This window comes from Carassius gibelio, chromosome B13 (assembly GCF_023724105.1).
Source record: "Carassius gibelio isolate Cgi1373 ecotype wild population from Czech Republic chromosome B13, carGib1.2-hapl.c, whole genome shotgun sequence".
NCBI classification, from domain to species: domain Eukaryota; kingdom Metazoa; phylum Chordata; class Actinopteri; order Cypriniformes; family Cyprinidae; genus Carassius; species Carassius gibelio.
The window spans coordinates 15,341,221-15,353,406 of NC_068408.1; the positions used below are offsets into that span (position 1 = coordinate 15,341,221).

The following is a 12,186-nucleotide window of genomic DNA, read 5'->3' on the forward strand; positions in this document are numbered from 1 at the left end:
GTGGTGGGATGGGGTGTGCTATAGTAATGAATACAACATTAACACACATCTGATCGATTGTGATGCCATGCTCACTGACATGCTTGCTCGCAAATTACGGTTACGCACACACTTATAAGTATCTACTGCATAATAATAATAATAAAGCAATTAAATAATTAAATAAGAATTCACATCTGAACTGAACTATTAGCCTAAACGGTAAACTTTTAAAACTTTTTGTCATCGTAACAACAAACAACTTAACTCATTCTTATACACAGAGTCTTATACTGTCTATCTAGAGAAAATGGACAAAACGGGTAACAATGTTCCCTTTTGCCAAAGTTTGCATCATCTGACAAATAAACTGGGAGATCTGGGTGCAGGTACACATAGAGTACACATTGTTCATTTACATATAAATGGTCAATATGATCCAATTCTGATTAATAATATGAACATTACTGTAAATGCGGTAAAGGAGAAATTGAGTGCAAAACAAACACACACACACACACACACACTACGCACTAAACACATCAAATTCAAAGAGTGATATTGCTATTTTTGAATGAAACAAATGCACACCTGTCTGTAATATTTTCAAATTTAAATATGTTTAAAAGTGTCACTTTACAACACCATGATTTTACAATAGGCTTCATAATATTTGTTTCAGATGAGTTTGAGAAACTCATTTCAGTTTCTGAATATTAATATATTTCCATCTTCTGCCTATCTCAAAAAATATTACTCAAGCCATTACTATTAGAAACCTCTTCTCTTTTCATTTCCTTCCCCATCATACATCACCTTTCATCGTGCATCACCTCAATTTACATTACTTAATTAACCTTAGTGCCCCTGTGGGAATGTAGATATTTTTTATAGTTTAGTCAGAGGTGATATTTGCACATTGTGCATCTTAAGACACTGAACCATTAATACGGTAATCTTCAACATTAAAATTGTATGACCTTCAAAAAAATGCTTTAAAGTCAAATACACTGACATTATGGATATGCCTCCATAATTCTTATCCCTGCAACAAATGTGTTGTAATGGTTTAACAACAATTCAGGGTGAATAAAAAGATTTTTCCTTGATATTTCTTAGCGGGGAAGAAAAGACTCTCAACGCTAATGTTTAACCTCCACAGTAAAGAACATCTTGTCTTGCTTCCTAATTACAATGAAAGTGAGCCTGGCGTGTGCTGCATCACTCCTCTCTGAGCTTCTAATAAGTGGGAAAGAAGACTCTCAGGTCTAACGTAGTTGGTCGACAGATGCCAGCACAGTTGGATCTTGCACCTTTCGGAGGGTGCCGTTACAAAATTAGAGTGACGCTAAACATATCAGGACAGTAAATATATTACAATGGGGTTTTTTAATTTAATTATAATTTAATTATGTTTTAAAAATATCAGAGATAGTAAACAGACCTGTTTACACAAGAAAAAAAAATTTCACCCAGCAGATAGCAGTTTTGAAATAACTCCTTTATGCTCACCAAGGCATTAATTTGATAAAAAAATTACTTCCATTTTAATATATTTTAAAATGCAATTTAATTCTGTGATGGCATTACTTCAGCTTAATATACTTCCTTGGTGCTCAAAACACATATATTTTTATTATAAATGTTGAAAACTGTTGTGCAATAAATTTCGAAAACCATTATTAATTTTATACATTATACATGTATACATTATACATTTTATTGTTCACTTTCAAAAACAAAAATCCTCAAACTTGTATATTAAACTTACATGTGTGCACATATTACAGGCTGCCCTCAACAGACATTCAGCTATTGACAGCTCACTAACAGTAACACAGAGACAAAAATACAAAAATGCCTTAAATCATTCTGACATGCTTTTTAGAAAATCTCTTTTCTCCATTACATTTTAAATAGCTCTCCCAATCATAAGAAGATTCCTTAATTGAACTTTTGCCGGGGGGCTCGTATTACGCATGAATAAGGAACTGAGACTGTGGCTTTCATGCATTAAAAGGACGATATGATTTCTGCTCCAGCTTTGCTCCGTCTCCTTTCACACGATGCTACAGATGAGCATAGAGAAGAGCAAAGGGACAGAGAGATACCTAGCTTTTAGATCCCACACATTTCCTTCACCAGTCTGACACATATTTCAAAATGAAATCACACACTTAATTCAGGATCCATTTTGTTTTTTCGCCAAAATGCACATTAGCATCTGCCACGTGTATAATGTTGATGCAAATTATTCTAGGAGCACAAGGACAAGCCCATTCGAATTTGCTGTCAGCCACCCCCAGGTCTCCCCAAAGAGTGGTAGTACATCAAGTCACCAAACATGCTTGCAAGGGAGTGCTAGTCACTGCCTCTCACAGCAAGTGTATGGGCATCTCATTTTTAGAAGGTGTTGCTGTAACAGCAAGAAGAAAAAGAACCTGCCATCCAGCCAAAGAAACAAAGACACTTGGGATTTCTTTGTTCCAGCTGGAGTTCCAGGAACAATTTATGCAGTGCAGTTCACTGTGTATCTCATAGCAAACAGAAATGGCCTGTGCCAGTTATTCTGCTGAGGAAACCAAACAACATGCATGGTGAGGATCAAAAATAAACATATCCTGGTGGAATATATAAATGCTCATTTAATTAGCTTTGTAGATAATAATGAAGAAATAAATTTAGAAAATAGCAAAAAAAAAATGGATAATGAAATATTTTCAGACACTCATTTCTTTCTTTCAACCAATCGTGAATCAGGATTGTGGGATATTATCTTCATCTGCACCATGCTTCAAAAACCAACTTGGATAAAGGCACAGTTATGCGAATGCTAGATTCAGATGTTCCTTTATACCTTTCTGCCTAAATATACTGCCTACAAAGATTTCATTTTTCACAGATATTAACTCAAGGAAGGCAACATGCTAAAGATTCATGAAGCCGGGGGCAAATATACAGTTGGCTGGTGGCTTGGAATCATTTGTTCCATCAGTAAACCTACAGTATACTGTATATAGAAGGAAAAAACTAATAGTCACACATCTAGTAGCTCACAGCTAAACAAGGTCTTCCAGTGGCCCCCAAAACATTAAAGAGACCTGGCACGTCCTATATCATTAGAACAGAGTATCAAGCCATCTATCAATTTCAGTTGTGGAATGACATCAACATATTTATCAAAATATTAAGGTAGCTGGCATTAACCTATTAGCCTGCACATGATTACTCTGTGATAGAGAGCTGTGGCTTGATAAGTTTTCAAATGGGAAGCTGTTAGGAACAGCTGATCCTATCAACATACCCATTTTAAATAGCTCACACTCTACATACTAATGTCCGGGGGATTGCGGTAGTTGGTCTATCAAAGTCTGTGACTATGCAATCTGCAGGTCAAATTTATACAGCAGGAGAACTAAATCAAGTTAAAAGGCTGCTTATGAATATGGAGACATATCATGAAACATTCATCCAATCTTGAGACAGGTTCTGTAGCCTAATGGTTTCATTTTGTCAGGACAAGGTTACTGCTAGATCACACATTTGATCAACTGCACTCATTAGCACTAATTTAAGACATCTGGAAGCATATGACCTGTGTAGAATCTGAAAGATCTGAAAGTGTGCATAAATAGGGATGCACGATATATATCGGCTGATGATTAATGCGCATCTCGTCAGTAAAGCCGGTTCTTTAATCAGCGGTAAATACCATCATGTGCGTAATTTCACATAGACCTGTTACTACACGGAGCCGTTGTTAACTGACAAGCTGCGCAAATCCTAACTGATAATGAATGTGGATTTGCGCATTTTGTCAGTTAACAACGGTTCTGTGTAGTAACAGCTACTCTATGTGAAATCACACACGTGATGGAATTTACCGCTGATTAGATAACTGGCTTTACTGACGAGATTCACATTAATCATCGGCCGATATATATTGTGCACCCCTAGTATTAAACATTAAAGAAAATCCTAGTTAACCTGGACTGCAAACATTTTACATGCACTGTGTAATTTAAAGCAATAGGTTTTTGAGTCTCTCAGATACTAAGAATGGTTTACAAACTGATGGTTAGCAAGGTCCCATTAGCCCCTGCTGGGAAATGTTGTAACTAAACTACACAACTATCTGTTAATAAAAAAGCATTTTTCTCAATTGACGGACACTGAAAAAAGGAAAGTGTATTCTCAGAAAATGAAACAATTTACAAAACCCCAAATGTTTCATTTATAGTAGTCTTATTTAGCAGATACTTTTTTGAGGGCTTTCAAAAGCATGCAGTGTGTATCCTTGTTGATCAAAAACCTCATTTTTAAATCTAGTACTACTGCTAGGTGTTGCGTCAGCCAAGCAACTGCCATTGAGATGAACAGGAATACTGACATAAAGCTTTCTGCAGATACAACATCCTTGGTTATTATAGTGAAGGGTGATTGATTACTGAAATATGACACTCATCCTGTTCTATATAATTAAGAATGTAGTGGTAGAATTTTTCCATCAGGCACAGCAATCCTTGAGAGTTCATGTACTACTGTTGTTTAAACCAAACATAAATCACTACAGTTAAGTGTGATATAATAGATGTACTGTACTGTAATAGCTAAATTAAATATAACTACATTTTCTGATTAAAAATTTTTTGTCTACCTCTTTTCAAGACACCGTTTTCCCCAAACACCTGTCGAGAAATCAATGACCAGCTGTTTTAATCATATAAGAGCACTTTGATTTAAATGCTTTGTTTTCATCTCAGTTCATCATTTCAGCAAAATCATGCCTCGTCTTTAACACCACCTTGTAATATCCATTCCAAAAATGTTGTTGCTAAGCAGATTTTTTTGTTGCCTTACTTTTCGTCCCTATGAGGCAAAGAAGGCTCTTTTTAGAAAAATAGACTCTAAAGTGGATGCAGTTGCAGTCTGTCCTTTTCTAAAGTAAGTGGTTTGCATCAAGTCACCTCTATAAAAGCAATTCAGCAATGTGCTTTACAAGATCAAAATGACAGACTGGAATGTGAAGCATCCTCTTTGTTCCCCCATGAGGAACAGCTCATTCCAGGTAGGTGGCTCTCTGAAGTGGACTGTCTCACCTGAAATTCAAAGCATCTGGACGGAGAAAAAGAATAAACTTTAAAGAGTCTCTTTCAGCTAAACTTCCCCTAACTTTCCTGAGACAAACCTGTCAACAAATTTTGCTTACATCCAATATCGAAATGTAATATATGAAATAATTTCTTATATCGTGAAAGATATTTTTACACATGCTACCTATAAGGTGATGTATAATCTCTGGGTAAATGAAGATATACATGTATAACATATATAAATATGCACATATGTTAATTAAATATATACATATGTGTATGTATGTGTGTGTGTGTGTGTGTGTGTGTGTGTGTGTGTGTGTGTGTGTGTGTGTGTGTGTGTGTGTGTGTGCGTGCGTGCGTGCGTGTTTGTCATTTTTTAAAATACATCTTTGTTTTTATATTTGCTTTTATATTATATAAGACTACTTTTATATTATTATTTATATGATATCAGCATATATTAATGGGTTTTATTTTAACATATACTTAAACATATTTGTATGTGCTAGACATAAATGTTAATATAAGAAATTGTTCCAATTTCTAACAGGCTTCATAATTTTTTTTTTCACTTTGTATATAAGTTCAAATGTACTCTATGGCATGATATTTCATGAACTTAAAAAAAATATATGAACTGTACAAATGATCTCTTGGAAAACAGCCAAGCGTTGAGCAGATTATCAAAAATCATCTCATTTTGCATGGCTCTGAGAAAGAAAAGAAAAAAGAAAAAAAAAATAAACAGATAAATGATCCTCTGGGCATTGCTTTGCTGCACTAAAATATGTCATGATAAACATCACTTTTTTCCACATTTAAAAAAAAATCCTAAAATTAGCAATTCTAATAATTTGTGCAAGTTCTTTCACAGTGCACTGGAACTGTGAGGCTTCAGAGAGGTCTAGACATTAGAGTTACACAGCAGGCATGGGCCATTAGCTGAAGTGCTTAGTTGTCAGTTGTTTCCAGGCCGCCTGGTGTTTAGGATAAGTTACGCTTGTATTGATCGCAGTTTCAATATTAATCACTTCCCTCTTAAAGGGAGTGACAAAATTTGTACAAAAATATCTAAGCTGTGGGAGACTCCTTGCCTGAACTCTCCTTAAGCCCAGAAACTTTGAGAGTGAAAGCGTTTGATTTAAACTCCCTTAATATCCCAAAATGTACAGCAAACTTAACAGTGTACAGTTTTAAATATTTAACAAGAAAGCATATATCAAAGTGTTCCCTGCACATGGGTCAGAGTCATTTCCTATCCAGGTTTAAATCGGCTGTACTGTTCACTGGCCCGTCATGCAGTACCAAGAGGCCTTACTATCAAGTTACATTCTGAAATAAATCAAATATGTGCTTGGGTAAATAAACACTGGCAGGGTACCAGTAGCTCAGCATGAAATTTAATTAATTTAATGAAGGTTTGCTTTTTTAATTTTTGCCACTATTGATACAATCTTCATAATGAGCTACCAAGGTGAGAGATGATAAAGTTTAACATTTTTATTTCTTTCATTATTTATGAATAAATTACACATTTTATAATAATATTTATATAACGCTTAAATGTGAATATGAAATGCAAACTTTTTTCTACATGTCTTGGGAGGAGCACTAAAAATTAAGTCTTTTAAGACAGCAGGTGTTTACTTAGGTTAAAAATGACCCACAGGAGAGTAAGTAACCTGCCACTAATTGTCATTAATTACATTTTTTTTTCAGAGGCAAAATATGCAGACTGAATAATGGTAACATAAGCTATATGCAGACATGCATAACCATGGCCAATTCAGTTTATTTGAAAGATAGCATATAAATTACTTATTATCCCTTTTGTGGAGAGCTGTGTTATCTTGATTTGGTTTTAAGATTATGACAAATTATTTTCAAGCACATAAAGAGGTTTTTACTAGACACATTTGTTACCTACAGAAAACCCTGGTAACACTTTCCCCTGTTCCCCTGTTATTACATCGTTAAAATAATACAAAAGCACAGCCTGTTTTAGGACCCAATTCTTCAGAACCTGAATCATCAGCTCATATATTTCCCATGAGCTTGAGGAACAATTTTTGTTTGTTTGCTTCTATCATGTGAAAGTAAATCTAACATTCATGAATAAATACAACACATGAGATGACATGAGCTGTATGCAACCAGATCACCATTAATGCAAGCAGCATTAATGGTGACTTATGTTTTAATGTAAATTAATGGTGCACATTATTTACAATTAAAAATATGTTTACTGTTTACAATTTCCTGATACTGTGGACCAGTTACAACTGTTGTCATTTAATTATATGCTTGCTTATTCATCAGCACGCACCCCACTGTGCTCCCCTGCACTTGAGATAATCTGAGCCAGTGTGAGTACTTTGTAATAGCCATAATTGCCTCTTAATTACTCTGCTTACTATCTGATGAGTTGTCAAGGACTGCTTTATCTTATCCCAACTATAATAACTTCAGATCATATGTAAAGCTACCATGTTAGGTTGTCCTTACGACCTCAAACAAATGAACACTGGGGTAAGCAATGAAATATTTAGGCTCTCTGTGCTGAACAATAAATCAATAGAGATATAGGCTAGGTGCATAGCCTATATATAGTCTATAGCTGGTAAGTTCTTCTTTTTCATACAAGTTCATATGGCAAAACGTGGTTTTTAGTGATCAAAGTCTGATTAAAATTAGTCATAATTAGCCAAATACGAAAAAATAAAATAATAATAATAAAATTGCGTCGAAAAAACTAGGTAACCATAACAACAGAAAGCTGCTGGCCAGTTTTCCATTGCGATCAGATTTGGTATGTGGGTATAAGGCAAGCCCAAGGGCTTGTAGAACCTATATCTCAAAAACTAGTGCTTTGTTTAAAACTAGTATTTCAGATGAGTGTCTAGCTGACCATGTGGTAGCTACTAAATCAATGATTACGCGTGACAAACATAGACAGAGTCATTATGCAATGAAATTACTTTTATTATCATTATTTTACATTTTATGTCTTTCGAAAAAGCAGATTTGAAATACCTGACATCGCTTTAAGTTATGATATAATTATCATACTGGTTATTAAATGAAACCGAATGAGAGATAGCCTAAATGTATAATTTGAATTCATTAGATCAGTTGCATAAAGAATTATTATTATGAATGGCTACATAGGTTTCAGTATATGAATGCTTTTGCCGTAGCTACTGTATAATGCCCGATCCAGTAACCTAACTCGAAACAATTCCTGTGATTATAGTAAACGACGTCGATGAGGCGCGCGAACTTTTCCGGGAGAACTGATGAACAGCTGGCAAATATTTTATTGTCGCTTCAATTTTTTTTTTTTTTTTTTGAATTATGTTCACTGGTAACATATTGAAAGGTCACTTGAGCACTGTAAGAAAACGAAGTTGTGCACAGTCCCAATAACTGGAAAAGACAACCTTACATAGCTACAAAAAATATTTATCAAGACCAAGCCAGCTTGCTAACAGTTCCCTCATTTTACTAAATAAATGATCACCTCAAATAATAATAGCCTAAATGTTAACTCCTGACACGCATGATTCATTCTTACATGCTTCAAGAACAAATATCCATTTATCGGAATTAAACATGATTAATGAATATTGTATTCGCGAAAACAGCACAAACACTGTAGCCTACAGCAGCGACGCCACACCAAACAGATGCGAGGCTAAAAATGATAGCAGAAGAAATCATAGTTTACCTTCAGCAAGAAGGCGCATCGCGTGGACGAACGACGGGTCCAAGCTGTCCTTCTCGGCAATGAGCTCTGGCAGGTACTTGTCCTGATCCATCACTGGGTTCCTCTCCTGAACACCGCGAGTACAGGTGAGACGACCAAAGTGGTGAGTGATGGAATGGGTGTGTGGATGGTGCGTTTAAATAGACTGCGTAATATCGGGGAGGGATCGTGTGGTTTTCGCGCACAACGTGGAAGATATCAATGCAGTGTACCCATCTCCTCGAGTCTCTCATGTAAAACCTCCCACCTCAGACTCCGAATCTGTACTCTCACTCCGCCCATCTATATTTGGATTGGTAATCATGCCAGAGAGCAAACTGCATGCAAATGTCAGATATTGTCTATAGGACTGAACAGGGGACATTCTGAGATCCCACTGCTGATCTGTGACCCCTGTCCATGGTTCTGAACACCTAATCTTCTGTGCAAATCTATGGTCTTGCACTCTCTGACAAGTAACCTTGGACCGCCTTTGCACATTTGCTTTGGAAAGACATCAGACAACAAATGCATTGTTTTAACAGTATTATAAAGCATGTATAATTGGACACTGAATCCAACATGAAATAATGGTATGTATGAGTCTGTCTTCATATGCTTTCAAAGGAATGGTTAACTCAAATAGGAGAAGTTACTGTTTTTTTTAAACCCCCCTCAGATCATCCAAGATGTAGATGAGTTTGTTTCATTGGAACATATTTGGAGTAATTTAGCATTACATCACTTGCTCACTAGTGGATCATTTGCATGCAGTGAATTGGTGCAGTCGTACAAACAGCTTGATAAAAACATCACCATAATCCACAAGTAACTCACATAACTCCAGTCCATCAGTTTATGTCTTGTAAAGTGAAAAACTGTTTTGTAAAAAAAAAAAAAAAAAACAAGAAAAGATAAAATAAACACTATCATGAAGGTATTTTAACTTTAAACCATTGCTTCATTTAAAACATGTGCATATTTCTCTCCTGATTCAAACAATATGATTTTTTTGGCGATATTATGGATAGAGGTCTTTATAGCTGGAAACAACAGTAAAAATATAGCAGTTAAATGATTTTGTTAATCGGAACGGTGCAATAACAGATATTCATGACAAACATAAGTTTTCCACTGCAGACAGCGGAGTTGGTAGGGACATTTGGTAACGGCCATGAATACTAATCAGTGGATTTCCCATTTGCCTCAGTTTGCCAAGATGGATTAAGCTGTTGTGACAGACAGTCACAGATAGTGCAAACACTCGCAAACACACACACTAACACTTAGCCAAGCAGCTAAGCACATATGAGGGGGAAGGAAAGATAGCCACAGAGGAGAAGGGGAGAGAAGACAGCGAGAGAGTGAGAGAGAAAGAGAGAGAGAGAGAGGCAGTGAAAGGAGGAAGAGGGACAAGACCAGCTTGCCTAATTAATAACTGAATGGATTACAGTGCTGTTGGCAAACATCTGCACCCCAAGTGTCATATTTACTGTCTGCCTGTGAACTATGAACATAATTACAGAATACTGGTCCACACAGACAGAGTGTTGCATGGTAATGCTACAAATGAAAAACCATTTGGCACAAGTAATCAAAAAGTAAAACATCAAAAAGTCTCATGTGAATACTGTTTTTCCAGAATATTCCATAATATAAAAAGAGTGTTATGAAAACAAGAGCATACAAAAATAGCAAGCATGCTACTGCATTTGATAAAATATATATACAGTATGCAAATATTTTATAAAGTGTAATATGTCACAAAACAAGCCATGCAAGCTATCTACAGTATCTAAAGCTGGTTTGCATTAAATGTTTAATAAAATATCATCATAAAGAAAAATAAACCACACTATTAAAATATTGATTCACGTTTTATTTCTGACAAGTTCTACTAACTTCAGTACATGTCTAACCATCACTTTAATTTAAAATGACAAATATACTTGCAGATGCTTAGGGTACTAGAACATTTTAATTTATTTTCTGAGTGACTTCTGATTCAGGTTTAGGTGAGAGGTCCAACACTCTGGTTGGAATCAGTTTGGCAATAGGATAATCAAATGGATTTGGAGATTCTATATTGATTTCTGAGGGTGGTGAATGGGAAGGGATTAAGGAAAAAGAAATAAGGGTTTGTGGAGGATCAACACCTTCTATACATCACTCACCACTCAACATAATGAAATCCTTCTGAAAGGCAAAAGCTATCAGTTGCTATGATATACAATCCTTTTGTCTCATCTCTACAAGATGAAAAACAGTTTTATTGCTTCATCAAAAGATTGCATTTTATCAAAAGTCTCTCACTTAATTTGCCTAATTTGTGGCTTTTATGTTCTCATTTTTACAAAATTTACATATTGGTGAGAGAAGAAATCAGTTCATGTACTATTTTTGGTGGTATTATGGTATTTGTACCACAGTTATCCAACATCTCACCGTCAGTCAGTTCCTTTACCATATTTGTATTCATACCACTCACTTTAGAAATAAATAAATTGCAGCTATATTGAACTTCTGAGGCATCTGGTCTGGAAAAAACAACTAGAGCAGCCTAGCTCAGTAGTAACACTTAACAGCTTGGCATAATTTATTCCGTTGCATCATGTATTAAACTAGTAAGAATGGCTTTCTGCAGCACTCTAGTGGCCAAAAATAACACAACAGGATCAGGTAGATTAGGCCAGGGCTTCTCAGCTGGTTTTGCTTCAGGTCCCAGATTTTACATTAAATTATCAGGGACTCACTACACATACAGTATGTAAATTTCTCAAATCTGAATAGGAGACTGATCATTTTTGTTTTTAATTGACACTTAAAATTCAATGGTTTCATGCTGTGGGCAGCCAATAATTTAAAGTACAAAACAAATTCTGGCCAGCACATAATTTGATGTTTGTAATTTGTTTTTGTTTCTTGCTGTCCCATTAACAGTAAATTGGACAGTGTTTAATTAGAAAAGTGATGCATTTTACAAATATTAACTTTCATAAACATTTGTTTTAAAATAACATAAAAAAAAACATCTGTCAAGAAAAAGTCTTTAATATAAAAAATATATAACTTTCAAACATGAATACTTTTTTCTGAAAAAAGAAAACATTCAGAAGATTATTAATTCGGGGTTGATGGCACATCAAGCACTGAAGGATAATTAGTCTTTTTAAAAAATGCAGGGAAAATACATGATGAATTGCAAAGCTGTAACAGCACCATGTGTTAGGAATAATCAATCTTTATTACATCGTTAAAATAATAAGTAGAGCTAAAGTACATTGACTTTACACCTCAGAGCAAGTTCCCTAACAACTATTAAAAACAAATAATGTTTAGTAGTATGCAAAATTTTCAAAGTCCTGA

General features: G+C 35.2%; 1 protein-coding gene across 4 annotated transcripts in view; it reads right to left on the minus strand.

Annotated features, from left to right (window-relative positions):
- The window catches only part of LOC127970643 (KH domain-containing, RNA-binding, signal transduction-associated protein 2), a 73,481-nt gene extending 64,372 nt beyond the window's left edge, over positions 1 to 9,109 (minus strand). For 2 of the 4 annotated variants that reach the window (XM_052573307.1, XM_052573306.1), the window contains exon 1: positions 8,803 to 9,108. In XM_052573307.1, the coding sequence (XP_052429267.1) occupies positions 8,803 to 8,893 (91 nt within the window). In that variant the 5' untranslated portion in view covers positions 8,894 to 9,108. Of the gene's footprint in view, positions 1 to 8,802 lie in introns of all 4 variants that reach the window. The other 2 variants (XM_052573308.1, XM_052573305.1) reach the window with 2 other exon arrangements.
- Positions 9,110 to 12,186: the final 3,077 nt, after the last annotated feature.